This window comes from Macaca thibetana, chromosome 2 (assembly GCF_024542745.1).
Source record: "Macaca thibetana thibetana isolate TM-01 chromosome 2, ASM2454274v1, whole genome shotgun sequence".
Classification (NCBI taxonomy): Eukaryota; Metazoa; Chordata; class Mammalia; order Primates; family Cercopithecidae; genus Macaca; species Macaca thibetana.
This window is the reverse complement of record NC_065579.1, coordinates 101,853,993-101,872,017: the sequence shown is the minus strand read 5'-3', so window position 1 is coordinate 101,872,017 and position 18,025 is coordinate 101,853,993. Positions and strand designations below refer to the sequence as shown.

At 42.3% G+C, this 18,025-nt stretch overlaps 1 protein-coding gene across 2 annotated transcripts in view; it reads left to right on the top strand.

Annotated features, from left to right (window-relative positions):
* Positions 1-18,025, top strand: part of SMARCC1 (SWI/SNF related, matrix associated, actin dependent regulator of chromatin subfamily c member 1) — a 195,593-nt gene that overhangs the window by 150,347 nt on the left and 27,221 nt on the right. For both annotated transcript variants that reach the window (XM_050780744.1, XM_050780745.1), the window contains exon 25: positions 6,512-6,646. In XM_050780744.1, the coding sequence (XP_050636701.1) occupies positions 6,512-6,646 (135 nt within the window). The remainder of the gene's footprint in view (positions 1-6,511; positions 6,647-18,025) is intronic.

Below are 18,025 nucleotides of genomic sequence, written 5' to 3'. Positions count from 1 at the left end.
CATGGGAGTTCAGAAAGAAAGGAAAGAGTGATGTAGGCAGAATAAAAATAAATATTGGCTGTGTGAAAACTTTCCAAATTTGATGAAAACTTTAACTTCCAGACCTAAGAAGCTCAATAAAAGAATATATATATATAGGAGACATGCTGTAAAGATGTTTAGACCCAGCACAGTGGCTCACACCATAAGCCCAGCACTTTGGGAAGCTGAGGCGGGAGGATTGCTTGAGGCCAGGAGTTAGAGACCAACCTGGGCAACAGAGAGAGACCCTGTCTCTACAAATAAAGTTTTTAAAAGTTGGCCATGCATGGTCGTGTAATGCCTATAATCCTACCTACTCGGGAGGCTGAGGCAGGAGGATCTCTTGAGCCGAGGAGTTTGAGGTTACTGCGAGCTGTGATTTCACCGGTGCACTTTATCCTGGGCGACAGTGAGACCCTGTCTCAAAAAAACATCTAAAAGATGCTTAGAGGCCCTCATGTCTAGTAGAAAGGTCTAAGGCATATACTCAAGACTCTTAGAAGTCCTACTATAAATACCATTCAGAAAGCTTTATAGCTGCACCTTGAGCTATTTACCTTCAGGTCATCCTTTGCTGGTAGTGCTCTGGATTGGATCTTTCTCCCAAAGCCATTTCTTAGCTTCAGACTCTGCTGGAAGGAACCAGACATGAGAAACAATGTTTTATTCAAACCCTGCTTTTTATATTTCCTCTAAATTCTGCCTGAAAACCTAATAGTTTTTCTTTTTTTTTTTTTTTTTTTTGAGACGGAGTCTCGCTCTGTCACCCAGGCTGGAGTGCGGTGGCTGGATCTCAGCTCACTGCAAGCTCCGCCTCCCGGGTTCACGCCATTCTCCTGCCTCAGCCTCCCGAGTAGCTGGGACTATAGGCGCCCGCCACCTCGCCCGGCTAGTTTTTTGTATTTTTTAGTAGAGATGGGGTTTCACCGTGTTAGCCAGGATGGTCTCGATCTCCTGACCTCGTGATCCGCCCGTCTCGGCCTCCCAAAGTGCTGGGATTACAGGCTTGAGCCACCGCGCCCGGCCAATAGTTTTTCTTTACTTCCATGTTCTTCTACCTGCTTACAATAGAAAAAAAATTTTTCCATTCTGCCTGGAAATGCCCCAACCATATCCTCAAGTGTATTAATTACCCTTTCTATTTCCATATGACTAGAGATGATGGTGTTTCCAAAAGTTGTGCTACTAGATAATAAAGATCTACTTCTTCAACCTTCAATACTGTTTTCCTCTCTTTACATACCTACTGATGGTTTTCTTAAAGCCCTTTCAGCTAACACCCACTATGTGGTCCCCAAGCCAAAGAGGAGCATTTTAGGTTTCTGTTACAAAAGCTCCCCATTTCCAGATAACCAAATTATTTTACAATAGCAAAATTGAGTAGTTTAAAACATAACAATTTTATTAAATCTCATAATTTTGTTAAATTTTAACACCAAACAGCTGGGCAGTTCTGCTTCATGTATCAGTTGAGTCATTTAGCAGTCTTAACTTCATAGGTAGGTTTATGTAGGTCTGAGACGGCTTCATTAGAATCCTAGTCCTTGGCAGGGGTAACTGAGGTTTTTTTCCGCTCCATGTAGTCTCAGAATTTCTCTTTGTGGTGTTTCCAGCAGGGTGATCATACTTTGTACATGGTAACTTGAGACTCCCAGAGAGAACATTCCAAGAACAGGACATGAAAGTTTCCAGGATTGTAAGGCCTGGGCTTAGAAAAGGCTACCACTAATTTTTACTGGGCAAGGCAGAGAGCCTGTCTTGATCTGCCTCTTAATGAAATAAAGGCCAGTGAACTTGTGGCTATCTTTAATCTACCACAAGTCCCTTCTAAGAATTACCCAGGAAAGTATCCACTGAAGTATCAGTTATTCCAAAGCTGCACTGGAAAATAATTCATGGGCCTTTGGGTTTGGAATTTAAATTTTTGGTTCCAGCTCTGCCATTTACTAGTCTCTTTTTTCTTTTTCTTTCTTTCTTTTCTTTTTTTTTTAAAGACGGGGTTTCGCCAGGCACAGTGGCTCACGCCTGTAATCCCATCCCTTTGGGAGCATCACTTTGGGAGGCTGAGGCAGGCAGATCATGTCTCTACTAAAAATACAAAAATTAGCCGGGCTTGGTGGTGGGCGCCTGTAATCCCAGCTATTCGGGAGACTGCGGCAGGAGGGTCACTGGAACCTGGAAGGTGGAGGTTACAGTGAGTCGAGATTACGCTACTGCACTCCAGCCTGGGCGACAAAGCTAGACTCTGTCTGAAAAAAAAAAAATACAGGGCTCGCTCTGTCACTTAGGCTGGAAATGCTGTGGCAAGATCACAGCTCACTACAGCCTCAAACTCGCAGACTCACATGATCCTTCCTCCTCAGCCTCCTGAGTAGCTGGGACTATAGGAATGTGCCACCATTCCTGGCTAATTTTTTTTATTTTTTTGTAGAACGGGGTCTCATGTTGCCCTGGTCTCAAACTCCTGGTCTCAAGCGATTCTCCTGCCTCAGCCTTCCAAAACACTGGAATTACAGATGTGGGCAACTGCAACTGGCATGTTTTCAGTGAACTTCTTGGTGACACAAATGTTTTTAATTTGATGAGGTCCAACCTAATTTTCTCTTTTATTGTTTGTGCTCTTTACATGTCTCGAAATCTTTGGCTTAACCTAAGATCATTTAGATATACTTTGTTTTTTCTTCTAAGAATTTTTTATTGTATACTTTTATATTTAGATCTGTGATCCACTAAGTCAATTTTTGTGAGTGATGTGAGATAGGAGTCTAAATTCATTCTTTTGTATTGGATATTCAGTTTTCCCAGCTCCATTTGTTGACCTACCCCAACCCACCTTTAAACTTTTATTATGAAAGTATTAAAATATATATAGAAGTAGACTGGGCACGGTGGCTCATGCCGGTAATCCCAGCACTTGGGGAGGCCGAGACAGGCAGATCATTTGAGCTCAGGAGTTTGAGACTAGCCTGGGCAACCTGGCAAAACCCTGTTTCTACCAAAAATACAAGTTAGCTGGGTGTGGTGGTGTGCGCCTGTAGTCCCAGCTACTTGGGAGGCTGGTCTTTTTTCCTTTTTTCCTTTCTTTTTTTAAATTGTAAAAATAAAATAAAAATAAAGAAGGGATTTTGCCATGTTGGCCAAGTTGGTATCAAACTCCTAGCCTCGAGTGATCCACCCACCTCGGCTTCCTGAAGTGCTGGGATTAGAGGCATGAGCCATAGCACCTGCCCAGATTCTGTCTTTAAAAAAAAGAAAGAAAGAAAAAGAAATTAAAAAAAAAGAATATATACAGAAGTAGACAAAGTAGTAAAATGAGTCTCTGTGTACACATTATCTAGCTTTGGTTATCAAGTTCTTACCAGTCTTGTTTCATTTGTCTCAATTTATTTTATTTTCTGAGAAAGTGTCTTGCTCTGTCGCCTAGGCTGGAGTGCTGTGGCGCGGTCTTGGCTCACCACAGCCTCCGCCTCCTGTGATTACAAGTGTGTGCCACTACATCCAGCTAATGGTTTTTTTTGTTTTGTTTTGTTTTGTATTTTTAGTACAGACAGGGTTTTACTATGTTGGCCAGGCTGGTTTTGAACTCCTGGCCTTCTGTGATCCACCCACCTTCTCAAAGTGCTTGGATTATAGGCATAGGCATGAGCTTCTGTGCCCAGCCTCAGTTTATTTTTGAATCATTGCTTGCCCTATAAACTCAGAGTTTCTTTCTTAGGTTGGGTCTGTGACTTTTGAATCTAAGGTCTTTTTACCTTTTTCTGATATTACATTACTTGAGCTAGAACACATACCTCAGTAGCATGTGTAGGAAGTGAACTTTTTAGTCCTTAATTTCAGGAATGTCTGTTCTATATTCACACTGTTACAGGTTGCTGTACAGGAAATTCTAGTTTGAAATTCATTAGCTCTGAGTTGAAAGGCATTTTACCATTATTTTCAACATCTGATATTACTCTTAAGAAGTCTGATACAGTCCAATTTTTGGGGTAACCTGTTTTTTTGGGACGGTGCCTTTCCAAAAGCTTGTAGGATTGTCTATGTCTTGTGTTCTTAAAACTTCAGTAATGTTTCTTGCTATGGATCTTTTTAATTTTTTTGATACTTGCTGCCCACCCGCTTTTTTTTTTTTTTTTTTTTTTGAGATGGAGTCTTGCTCTGCCACCAGGCTGGAGTGCAGTGGAGGGATCTCAGCTCACTGCAACCTCTGTCTCCTGGCTTTTTTTTTTTTTTTTTTTTTTTTGTTGAGACGGAGTCTCGCTCTGTAGCCCGGGCTGGAGTGCAGTGGCCGGATCTCAGCTCACTGCAAGCTCCGCCTCCCGGGTTTACGCCATTCTCCTGCCTCAGCCTCCGGAGTAGCTGGGACTACAGGCGCCCGCCACCTCGCCCGGCTAGTTTTTTTTGTATTTTTAGTAGAGACGGGGTTTCACGGTGTTAGCCAGGATGGTCTCGATCTCCTGACCTCGTGATCCGCCCGTCTCGGCCTCCCAAAGTGCTGGGATTACAGGCTTGAGCCACCGCGCCCGGCCTGTCTCCTGGCTTTAAGCGATTCTTATGCCTCAGCCTCCCAAGTAACTGGGATTACAGATGTGCACCACCACGCCCAGCTAATTTTTTTTATTTTTAGTAGAGACAGGGTTTTTGCTATGTTGGCCATGCTGGTCTCCAACTCCTGATCTCATGTGATCTGCCCACCTAGGCTTCCCAAAGTGCTGATGTTGCAGGCGTGAACCACCACGGCTGACCAGTGACCTGCAGTTTTAAAAGGAAATATTTGCGTATTATTTTATTGAATAATACTTGAAGACCCTATTTTCATATTATTTTATGAATAACACTTGAGGACCCCCTTTCCACCTACCACCCTCCCCCCCCGTTCCTGCATAAATCTCAAAAAAAAAAAAAAAAAAAAAAAAAAAAAAAAACCAAACATTTTCTTTCAAACCAGCTGAGTTCTAGGAGTCACATTCTCATAAAAAGACCAGAAATTGATAACATTATTATCTTCAAAGGAAGAGTTATTGATGTATAGCTGACAGAAGTGAGGAGACCTACTTTTTATTTTATACCTGTTTGTAACTTTTCAGTTTATATCATGTACATAAATTTTTTTGTTCAAAAATATAAATTGTATAACATTGTACAGTGATAATGGCTTGAGTTACATAATTGTTTAAAGTTTTGGTGTCATTGATGTAGCTCATTGTAGTTTAGGGAGGCACACATGATCATTAATAGCTATAAAACCTCATTGTCACCTCTTGTCTACATTTCTGAATCTTTCTGCAAATGGGTCTCCATATCTGTAAAACTACAGTTTTTATTTTCAACTGTAGATGAACAAAAAACTAGGCTTTCGTCTAAGTGTTAGGTCTCAGCATAGTTCCCAAAAGCCTATATTAAGTTCCTCTTGCATGGTTGCTCCTAGGTTCTATAGGAAACCTAAGATCATTAAGAGATCAGTAAAGTAGCCGCTTCATGCTGTTTCTTAAGACCTTGGGAAGATGCGTACTGTGACATGCACAGCTGTGGCATGTCACAGCTACTCAGGAGGCTTAGGCAGAAGGATCACTTCAGCCCAGGAGTTGGAGGCCAGCCTGAGCAACATAGGGTTTTTTTTTTTTTTTTAATGACCCTGCTGCTGCTGCTGCTTTTTTTTTTTTTTTTTTTTAAGCCTTGTGCAGAAGCAAGATAAACACGTAAATTCAGCAGGCATAATAAAAGTGAATGAAAAATGGTGCTGGGAGTTTGTTGGGGAAGTTCTTGGAAGTCTGTAGAGGGTGGGATTGATTACTGGCTAGTAGTTAGGGTCTTAAGCAGATACAAGTAATGTGGCATCTTCCTCTTTGTGCTGTTGAGTTGGCAAGAAGCATGAGTAGGAGTCACCATCGGTCTTGCGGAAAGGAGTGGTAGTCTTCCAGAGTACCTTTCTGTTTAGTACTGTATTTATTTTTCCAGCTATGGATCTGGACCTGGAATTACAGGTGAAATATTGTTTTCCCTTTTGTTTCCACACGTGAGGTCTGCTCACCAAAGAGAAGGGAGAGGCTTTTGTAAGAGTGTCAGGTGCTGAGGAGATCACTGCCTGCCTGCCTGCCTGCCCACCCGTGGAAAAGTCTTAGGGAGGAAAGGATAGTGAGGGGACAGACCGAGTGCCAGGATGGGATGGTAGGTGGCAAAGTACCTCCTGTCCTCATCTTTGGCCCATCAGGGTCCTAGTTTGCCCTCTCCTTCTTGATAGGCCTTTTGAAGGTAGTAGTTTACCACATGAGGCATTTCCTTTAATCTTTTAAGGGTTGGTTTATCTGTTTAAGGACCAGAAATTCAGAGACGTTATTTTAGATTGAAATAAATGTTTAGTAGAAACGTACAAAGGAGACATATAGGGTACCATTGTAAATTATATAATCTCCACTTTGCATATTGTCAGCATTTTCTTAATGTTCTTTAAGCAAATGTTTACCTAAATAGCTTGAATGATCTTTACCCTTAGCACCTGGCTGCAGTGGAAGAAAGAAAGATCAAGTCCCTGGTAGCTCTGTTGGTTGAGACACAAATGAAGAAACTAGAGATCAAACTTCGACATTTTGAAGAGCTGGAAACTATCATGGACAGAGAGAAAGAAGCTGTAAGTATTTGGAATTTTATAGTGGCTTTTTCATGATTAAACCTTGGTCACTTTTCACAAAACACAAGTTAGGTAAAATAAATGGTAGCCTGTTCTCTTGGTCTCCATGGCTAACTTCTGTCCTTTTTCCTATGTTTGATTTGCCATTTCAAAAGGATTATTAGCCAGTGATGTTAAGTAGAAGGTACTCTGTTAACTTTCTAAAGCTAATTCTCTAAATCTCAGCTTCTTGTACATGTTGGCTGTGAAGATACATGATGATATTAAATTCTTCCTTCTACAAAACTTAGAGTTTTATTTCATTACCTACTTGTTACCAATAAAGTAGAAACTGTATAACTCCATTTTCTTTTTTTTTTTTTTTTTTTTTTTTTTTGAGACGGAGTCTCGCTCTGTAGCCCAGGCTGAAGTGCAGTGGCCCGATCTCAGCTCACTGCAAGCTCCGCCTCCCAGGTTCACGCCATTCTCCGGCCTCAGCCTCCCGAGTAGCTGGGACTACAGGTGCCGCCACCTCGCCCGGCTAGTTTTTTGTATTTCTTAGTAGAGACGGGGTTTCACCGTGTTAGCCAGGATGGTCTCGATCTCCTGACCTTGTGATCCACCCGTCTCGGCCTCCCAAAGTGCTGGGATTACAGGCTTGAGCCACCGCGCCCGGCCCATAACTCCATTTTCTGATTCAGGGATTTTTTCTTTTTTTCTTTTTTTTTTTTTTTTTTTAGTTTTAATTTTTATTTCAGATTCAGAGGTACTTGTGTGGGTTTGTTACATGGATATATTGTATGATGCTTAGGTTTAGGCTTCTATTGAAGCTGTCACCCAAATAGTTAACATAGTACCCAATATGTAGCTTTTCGGTCTTTCACCCTTTTCTCCTCTTCCCCTTTTGGAGTCACCATTGTCTATTGTTTCCATCTTTATGTCTGTATATACCCAGTGTTTAGCACCTACTTAAAACTGAGAATATGGCCGGGCACGGTGGCTCAAGCGTGTAATCCCAGCACTTTGGGAGGCCGAGACGGGCGGATCACGAGGTCAGGAGATCGAGACCATCCTGGCTAACACGGTGAAACCCCGTCTCTACTGAAAAATACAAAAAACTAGCCGGGCGAGGTGGCGGGTGCCTGTAGTCCCAGCTACTCGGGAGACTGAGGCAGGAGAATGGCATAAACCCAGGAGGCGGAGCTTGCAGTGAGCTGAGATCCGGCCACTGCACTCCAGCCCGGGCCACAGAGTGAGACTCCGTCTCAAAAAATTAAAAAAAAAAAAAAAAAAAAAAAGCTGAGAATATGTGGCATTTTTTGTTTCTGGGTTAATTCACTTAGAATAATGGCCTCCAGCTGAATCTATGGTGGTGCAAGGGACATAATTTCATTCTTTTTTTTTTAATGGCTGTGTAGTATTTCATAATGTATATGTACCACATTTTCTTTGTCCAGTCCACTGTTGATGGGCACCTAGTTTGATTTCACATCTTTGCTATTGCGAATGGAGCTGCAGGAAGCATGCACATGCAGGTGCATGTTTGGTAAATTGATGTATTTTCCTTTTTTCTTTCTGAGACAGAGTCTTTTTTCTTTCTGTTGCCAGGCTGGAGTGCAGTGGCACAATCTCAGCTCACTGCAGTCTCTGCCTCCCGGGTTCAAGCAATTCCCCTACCTCAGCCTCCATAGTAGCTGGGACTACAGGCACGTGCCACCACGCCCAGCTAATTTTTGCATTTTTAGTAGAGATGGAGTTTCACATGTTGGCCAGGATGGTCTCTATCTCTTGACCCCATGATCTGCCCACCTCAGCCTCCCAAAGGGCTGGGATTACAGGCATGAGCCACCATGCCCGGCCAAACAATTTATTTTCTTTTGGGTATATACTCAGTAATGGGATTACTGGGTTAAATAGTAGTATATAGTTGAATAATATTTTTATTTCTTTGAGAAACCTCCAAACTGCTTTCCACACTGAACTAATGTACGGTCTCATCAGCAGTATGTAAGTGTTCAGAGATTTTCTTGATTCCTTGACTTCTTCAAAATAAATACTAGAAAGTAGAACTTAATCTCATCTTGAATTAGGAACCACATTTTCTCTTATCTTCCCTCAGATCCATCCTTGGGCTTTCTCACACTTCTCTTCCCTCTCCTATACTGAATGGTAACTGAAATTAGGCCCATCTGGAGTCTTGTACCTAGCATTCCCTGGAACAGAAATTTTTGACATAAGGTCATGGCCCAAACAGGGCCAAGAGAATTATGAAAAGGGCCAAAAGTGAGAGTGGAAGTCATAGAAAGTAAGAAATTGGTTATCTTGGGAGAAGTTCTAGAGAAAAAGAGATTAAGTAAGCTCTTTGTGGGAAAAAAAACAATTTTTTTTTTTTTTTTTTAAACGGAATCTTACTGTGTCACTCAGGCTGGAGTGCAGTGGCACGATCTCAGCTCACCACAACCTCCACCTTCCAGGTTCAAGTGATTCTCCTGCCTTAGTCTCCCGAGTAGCTGGGATTATAGCCATGCACCACCACGCCCAGCTAATTTTTTGTTTTTTTAGTAGAGACAGGGTTTCACTGTGTTGCCCAGGCTGGTCTCGAACTCCTGAGCTCAGGCAATCTGCGTGCCTCAGCCACCCAAAGTGCTAGGATTACAGGCGTGAGCCACCGCACCTGGCCAAAAATATATTTTTTTGAGTTGACTGGAGAAAGAATTAGTGACTCCCTAAGCATGGGCTAAATTTGAGCATTTAGTTAGGGCTTTTTCCCTCTGACTATTTTGACTTTTTTATCTACATATGAGATTCTGACTCCAAATGGTAGAACTTTAAAAAGAAATTATTCCAGAATACTGATCGTTTTAGGATCACTGTTTACATTTGCCTAAGTATCTTCTTGCATTATTTAAAGTGTTTCTTAGTGGCCCAAGCAAGTCCTCTGTTGAACTCCTCATGATGAGCAGCCCAGTACCTGTCACTATAGCCCTATCCATTTTGTCCTAAGACCATCTGGCCCCATGAGTAGGAAGAAGCTGCTTCAGTAGCTCTCCTACCCCAGCTCTATACCACCCCACCCTCAGTTCCCTGATTAGGAAGGAGCCTAATCAGAGACTTACTGTGCCTCTCACTCCATGCTCTACATCTGTCATTGAGCTTTTGTCTATGTAAGCATCTCTCACACCATTGACCCTCTCCTGCCCTGGGAGCTCATGAGACCTCTGTTTCATCTCGGTCACCCTCTGTGTATGCTGGACCAAATGCAGGCTTCCTTCACAGCCTTACTCTCCTTGCCACCTGTTTGCTTTCTGCTTCTCTGGCCAAGAAGGCCCTTTGCCCCACTTTTTGCCTACCTCCTGCATTCCTCAGCTATGGGTGGCATGGCCTTCACATTTACTGCTATGGCAGTCTCACAAAGCACTTAATTGTACTGTAATCACCAGTTCATGTGTTCGCATTTCTGTACCAGAGTGTATACTTTTTGAGGGTAGGGACTTAATCAGATGTCTTTTTTAACACAGAAGTAGCACATCAGAGGCCCTTACTTAAATGAGTGTGTGCCAGCATTGTTGGCGTAGTTGGGAAAGTGGAAAGGGTAATCCACCCTTAAAGACTTATTTTAATGGGAGAAACAGTCAACAAATAATGACAATACAGTATGCTTGTATAGTACAGCAGTTGTACAGATGGTGCTATGGGAACAGAAAGGAGGCATCCCCAGGAGATGGGGAGAGGGAGAAGTTATCAGAGAAAATGTCCTACAGGTGGAGCTTTGGGGGATGAGTCTTTGTGTTTATCTTTCTCTTATAAGCTTCCCTTTTGACATTTTACGGATTTTCTTAGAGGACCTGGAGTAATAGGGGGGCTGTAATATAGTGGAGTGGATTATTGGTATATGCAGAATTCAAATGATGGTTGGGTAGATCCCACTGGCAACAAGACGTCTTGCTGTCATTTGCAAAGTGTAAGTGATCCATTAATCTTGAATATTGAGGCGACCCTGAGCACTTAAATAATATATCTAGTTTGGCAAGGAGCTCTTTCCTCAGCACTAAGTTGCTTTGTCTTCAAAGAATGAACCTGCTGGTCCCCCAGTTTTTTAAACCTTCTGATGCACCCGTTGTCTGTCCCCTAAGAATAGCAGAGTTCGTATCCCCTTTCCACTTCTGTCCACTGGCCCCCAGACACCAAGGGGCAATGTGTAACTGCTCCACTTCTCTCAGGCCTGCAGAAGTTTCCTTGTGTGGTATATATTTTTTAAATAACTGCTTAAATTATGTAACTTCAATATTTTTTCTCTTTTGACTTTTTTTTGGGGGGATAGGGCTCACTCTGTTGCCCAGGCTGGAGTATAGTGGTGCAGTCATAGCTCACTGCAGCCACAAACTCCTGGGACTCACATGATCCTCCCTCCTCAGTCTCCCAAGCAGCTGGGACTATGGGCATGAGACACTGTGACCAGCTAATTTTTTTTTTTTTTTTTTTTTTAAATAGAGACAGGATCTTGCTATGTTGCCCAGGCTGGTCTCAAACTCCTGGCCTCAAGCAATCCTCCTGCCTCCTCCTCCCAAGGGGTTTGAGTTACAGACATGAGCTGCTGTGTCCAGCTTTTTGACTTTTAACAAATGTTGCTTTCTAATCAGATCACACACAATATTTCATAAATATTTTCTGAATAAAACAACACAGCTGAAAATGTTGCAGAAATACTCTCCAGACTCCATCCCAATACACAAGGCTGCTATGCTTGAATTCTTTCATGGTCGACCGTTATTTTGTTTTTTGTTTTTTGTTTTTTTGAGACGGAGTCTTGCTCTGTCGCCCAGGCTGGAGTGCAGTGGCCGGATCTCAGCTCACTGCAAGCTCCGCCTCCTGGGTTTACACCATTCTCCTGCCTCAGCCTCCCAAGTAGCTGGGACTACAGGCACCTGCCACCTCGCCCGGCTAGTTTTTTGTATTTTTCAGTAGAGACGGGGTTTCACCATGTTAGCCAGGATGGTCTCGATCTCCTGACCTCATGATCCGCCCATCTTGACCTCCCAAAGTGCTGCGATTACAGGCTTGAGCCACCGCACCCGGCCAACCATTATTTTCTTAATCAGCATTTAATGTCAGCTGTTTGTGGCAGGAAAATTCTTTGAGACAGTCCCTATCCCTACTGAGTGAATGTCAGTAATCCAACTGTATTGGTTATAAATTGCTATGGTTTCTAAGCGATTCAGAAAAGTTAAGAGTATGAAAAATCACCCAAAATGGGAGCTGTAATGTTCTTTATAATGTAAACATGCAAGTCACATCCGTTCTGCCACATCCTGTTGGTTGCAGAGACCAACTCTGGATCTGGGGTAGGTGAAAGTTTTCAGTGGAGACGGTGTAAATATTAGAAAGCAGGATCGTTGGCAACCAGCTTAGAGACTCGTTCTCAGACCAACAAAAATGGGTCATTTGAACTTCAAAATGCCACCCGTTCATTTTGTGTATAATTAAGACATAACCTCTTTCTCACCCTAGCACTAACATCCTATCCTTCCCTGTGGGAAGCAAAGCTATGAATGTTTTTCTACTGATGATTTCCACACAGAATTCTTTTGAAAATTGAGAGAAGTATGACATATGCCTTGGCACAGTGTCTAGCACATACATAGTGTTTGGTAAATATACGCCTCCCATTATGCAAACCAGTAATCAACAAATATATAGAAAATTCTTAAGATTCATAAGCCGGCCGGGCACAGTGGCTCACGCCTGTAATCCCAGCGCTTTGGGACGCCGAGGCGGGTGGATCACAAGGTCCTGGCTAACACGGTGAAACCCCATCTCTACTAAACATATAAAAAAAATTAGCCGGGCGTGGTGGCAGGCACCAGTAGTCCCAGCTACTCGGGAGGCTGAGGCAGGAGAATGGCGTGAACCTGGGAGGCGGAGGTTGCAGTGAGCTGAGATCACGCCACTGCACTCCAGCCTGGGTGAGAGAGCGAGACTCCATCTCAAAAAAAAAAAAAAAAAAAAATTCATAAGCTATTGTTGGCCTTGTGAGCATTTATTGGGTCAGTTACTATGCCAAAGCACTTTAAATGGATTTACTCAGTTTATTTCCCGGCAAACTATGTGAGGAAGCCACAAGCAAGAAAATAATGTTTGCTTTGAATCCCCTTATTCAAGAATCCAGCAGTGATGTCGGATGACAACATAAGCCACTTCTTTATTAGCCCTTCTTACATTCCAGACTGGAGCTTGAACCTGGTAGGTTGTGTACCTCAGATTACATGAGTCAGAAATGACAGAGCCAGATATCAAACCTGTTTGTTCTGTTCTCTGTATTTATCTAGTACTTCATAATTTATAAAGAAATGAGCTTTTGCTATTTCATTTTAACCTAGGGACTCTGAGATATATATGCAGCTTCTGTCATCCTTCTATTATGAATCAATAAAGTTGATACTCGAGACAGTGAATAGATCAGCTAGGAGTAGAGGCACCTAACTCTCCACCTCCCACACTGCCTCAGTTCATTTTAGGGTGCACTCTTGCTCATCTTAACTCAGTAAGCAGTAGCTTTAGGATAACGTTTTCCTTTTTTTTTTTTTTTTTTTTTTTTTTTTTTTGAGACGGAGTCTGGCTCTGTCGCCCAGGCTGGAGTGCAGTGGCCGGATCTCAGCTCACTGCAAGCTCCGCCTCCCGGGTTCCCGCCATTCTCCTGTCTCAGCCTCCTGAGTAGCTGGGACTACAGGCGCCCGCCACCTCGCCCGGCTAGTTTTTTTTGTATTTTTTAGTAGAGACGGGGTTTCACCGTGTTAGCCAGGATGGTCTCGATCTCCTGACCTCGTGATCCGCCCGTCTCGGCCTCCCAAAGTGCTGGGATTACAGGCTTGAGCCACCGCGCCCGGCCTAGGATAACGTTTTCTTAAATGGAACGTTTGGTTTTGTTTAAATAGCAATGGGTTTCAGAAATTAAGACTCACAGTCAAATATAAAGCTTTTTTTTTTGTCTGATGACTTAAAGCCAGATGTTCTTTTTAGTCTTAAGTAATTGTAATTAGATGTAATCATATAAAAATTTCAGGGCCAGGCATAGTGGCTCATGCCTGTAATCCCAGCACTTCAGGAGACCAAGGCGGGAGGATCACCTGAGGTCAGGGGTTCGAGACCAGCCTAGTCAACATGGTGAAACCCCGTCTCTATTAAAAATGCAAAAATTAGCTGGGCGTGATGGCGGGCACCTATAATCCCAGCTACTTGGGAGGCTGAGGCAGGAGAATCACTTGAACCCGGGAGGCAGAGGTTACAGCGTGCAGAGATCATGCCATTGTACTCCAGCCTGGGTGATAATAGCAAAATTCTGTCTCAAAAAAAAAAAAAAAAAATCACAATTTGTTATACGTATCATGAACTCAGCTATAATTAGTAGCTATTCCAGCTTCCTCATATTTTAAAGCGTTAATATTAAAGGAAAGGCAGTTATGGAAGTTATAGAGTCTGTCAGGGAATTGGCATGAGAAAAGCACTCCAGTTCAGGGGAAGGTGTTGAGCTGCCAGTGAGTCTACCACTCATTGTGTCTGTAGACTGAGCAGCAGTCAACAGAGCAGGTTTCAGACATGGGTTGTGTTGTAGACTAGAACTACCTGGAGAGAATTGAAGAGCCTGGGCCCCACATAAGCCGTTTACATTTAAATGTTTTCTTTTAAATGTTTTCTTTTAAAAGACACTCTCAGGCCATTGAGAATGGATCTATGAGCTGATTCCATTTATACCTTTTGGACTAAATATTGTCTGTGTCTCTGAAGTTCATTTGGCTAGGTATAGAAATTTTATACCTTCAGAGGCTGGGTGCAGTGGTTCACGCCTGTAATCCCAGCACTTTGGGAGGATGAAGCGGGTGGATCACGTGATATCAGGAGCTCGAGACCATCCTGGCCAATATGGTGAAATCCCATCTCTACTAAAAATACAAAAATTAGGTGGGCGTGGTGGTGGGCGCCTGTAATTCCAGCTGTTAGGGAAGCTGAAGCAGGAGAATCCCTTGAACCCAGGAGGCAGAGGTTGCAGTGAGCTGTGATCGCTCCATTGCACTCCAGGCTGGTCAATAAGAGCAAAACTCTGTCTTTAAAAAAAAAAAAAGAAACTGTCTACCTTCAGAAAAGAGGGACTATTAGGGAACTCAAAGCTGTGAGAAACCCAGACTCTGTACTTAAGGAAGTTAAAGGATGGATGAGACATTGACACGAAACCAAATACAATGAGATGATGGGGCTATGAAAATTCAGAGAAAGGGGAGGTCTCATGGTCAGCTCAGATTATCAAGGTAAGGTTCCTGGAAGAGGAGGACTGATAATGATTTGTAAGAAAGGTCCAGCTCTTGAAATATGAAAAGAATGATTGCTTAGGAGACTGGAGAATCAGCCTGCCTTGATAGTTTTTGTGGTGGATAAAATGATTTATTTGTTCATTTGCCAAATACTCACTGAGCATCTGCTGTCATCCAGGCATGTAGCTAGTGAGGATACAGTGGTAAATAAAACCCAGCAAAGATCTCTGCCTTGGTGGATCTCAAATATTTTGAAATCAGGAGTGAATTAAGGAAGTTATATAAGTAATAAGGTATATGCTGCATATATATAGGTATACATACAAACTTTGTGTGTATGTTATGGGCTGAGTCGGGGGAGATTAGGAGTGGCAGGGAAGGGATTTCTGTTTTGAGTGGTGTCATCAGATTAGGCCTTATTGAGAAACTGACAGTTGATGGGCAAGCACTTCCAGGTGCTGGAAACAGTCAGTGCAGAGGCCCTGAGGCAGGAGTATGACTGACATGTTCCAAAACAAGGGAGTAGGTGGGTGGGCTGGAGCATAAATGAGTCAAGGGAGTTAGGAGGATAAAGTCAAAGAGATCATGGTGACCAAGTCACAGAAATTCTTGAAAGCCGTCCAGAGGCCTTTTGCTTTACTCTAAAATGTGGAATAATTGAGGGACCTTGAGTTGAGGACTGAAGTGATCTTCCTTACAGTTTATCAGGAATCACTCTGTCTACTATGTAGAGAGAATAAATTATAAGGCAGCAAGGTCAGAATCAGGGAGACTGGGTGTGGAGGCTGTTAGGTTAATGCATGTGAGATACGGTGGCTCGGACCAGGGTGTCAGCCATGAAAGTTAACAGAAATGGTGAAGTTCTGGATGGATTTTGAAGATAGAGATAATGGGCTATCGGAAAAGTTTGTTATATTTTATGACAAACTAAGGAAGAAAGAACAGCAAAAAAGAATTTCATACTGTCCCAGGGTAATTATATTTAACTTTGTTTTCTGTGTATTTGTAGTAATTCATCTCTGTGCTGCTTGTCATACAATTGAATCTATTGTTCAACATTTGCTATTACATTAAAGGTAGTTTTATTTGAGATTAGAAAGCTGTACCCAGTAGCAGGTTCAGTTCTGAAGCAGAAAGACATGTGGCCTCATGAAGCAAGCACACTGCAACAAAGATAAAATGACCAGCCCACAATAATGATGCAGGCTCCCTTTTTTGATTTCTGCTTCCAGAAGTACACATGGAAGCAGCAAAACGCAATTACATTGTTTTCTTTTACCTCAGGTATAAAAAGGGATGGATATGTCTGTTTAGGATTTGGGTTTTCTTCAGTGAATTTCTCATCACTGATACAAAGCATTGAAAAGGAAGGTGTGATTATTTACTTTAGCTCTGAGGCTTCAAGTCTCAGCTGGTATTTCAGTCCTTGGCATTATAGATAAATTTTTGTGACCCTCACTGTCTTTTACTCTTTCCCACCCCCCTCCCTGCTTTATGCAAATAGAAGGGAGAAGAGCTTTGTGTGAACTTCAGCTGCACTTGCAGCTGTGTCTGTGTTTGGTGTCTTGGTGTTGAAAAGTGCTCTGTTGTGTTAGATTTTGCTCGGATACGGCTGCTTTATGCATATACAGTGAAGAGGGAGAGGAAGGCAGGGTTTTTGAAAGCAGGGGAAGTGGGGACTCAGGATGTGTCTTCAGAGCAGGGCCATAGGCTGCCTTGTATGAAAAACTGGGTTCGCTGGAGCCTATTTTTTTGTTATTAAAAAATATTTATGTGTGTACTTTAAATTTTCAAATCATAAATAAAAAGTTCTGGCCAGGTGCGGTGGCTCATGCCTGTGCACTTTAGGAGACCAACGCGGGTGGATCGCCTGAGGTCACGAGTTCAAGACCAGTCTGGCCAACATGGTGAAACCCCATGTTTACTAAAAATACAAAAATTAGCTGGTTGTGGTGGTGGGCCCCTGTAATCCCAGCTACTTGGGAGGCTGAGGGAGGAGAATCGCTTGAACCTGGAAGGCGGCCACTGTACTCTAGCCTGGGCGACAGAGCGAGACTCCGTCTCAAAAAAAAAAAAAAAAAAAAAGAAAAGTTCTCCTACTCCCAGTTTCATTTCTATGGATGATCACTGTTAATAGTTTGTATCTTTCAGAACATTTTAAATGTGTTTATACATGATCACAAAGTCATTTTTATATACTTGGATTATCTTATAAATATTTTTATTGCAACTTGTTTTTTTCCCCATTCAGGTTATCTTATGTAACTGAACATCAAAAAGAATGCCTTGATGACCATCCTTACACGTGCATACATACGGTATTTTAGGACAGTATTTCCAGATGCCTAATCACTGGTTCATTGGTTAAGTGCATTTAAAATATGACCAGTACTGGCAATTTTCCCTCAAAAATTCCTAGTTAACATTCTTTCTGATTGTCACAAAAGTGAATGCAGTCTTCAACTTGATTTAATAAAAATAAGATGTCTAGAACAAGAAAAGTTATCTTATTTGCATAATGAGGCCAGTACATGGTGGCAAGCTCTGCTGCGTCTGCCCCAGAGCAGACATGGCCCTTGTGGAGCCAACTGGTAGCCTGTTATTTGGACATTGCTCTCAACTCATAGGATCTGTTTAGCCCCACATTGGAACTTTTGGTTTAAACTGGGTTCTCTTTCAGGTTTATGTATGTGTTTAATCGCTTATCCTTTCTAATTCTTCTAATTACTTTTTTTAAATTACCTTCTAAGTTTTAAAATGACAGATGAAACTCAGAAAATAAAGAGGATAATACAGGCTAGCTCATGTTGTAGGCAAGGAAAATTGGCCAATTTTTTCTTCTCAGCTTGGCCCTCTCATCTTATTAGTAGATTCTTTTTTTGTTTCCAAAGATAATACCTTGATATTAAGGTAAGCCCCCAAAGAAAGACTAGTTTGGTTAAAAACAGAACCCAAAATTCAGCTAGAGAATGCAGAGACCAAAATTTCTTTTTAGAGTCACTGCTCCCTCCAGTAGCAGTTCAGCTTCCTTATAAAGCATATCTTGACCTGAATTCCATAGTTCTTACATAACGGTAGGACTACAGCCAAGCTGTTC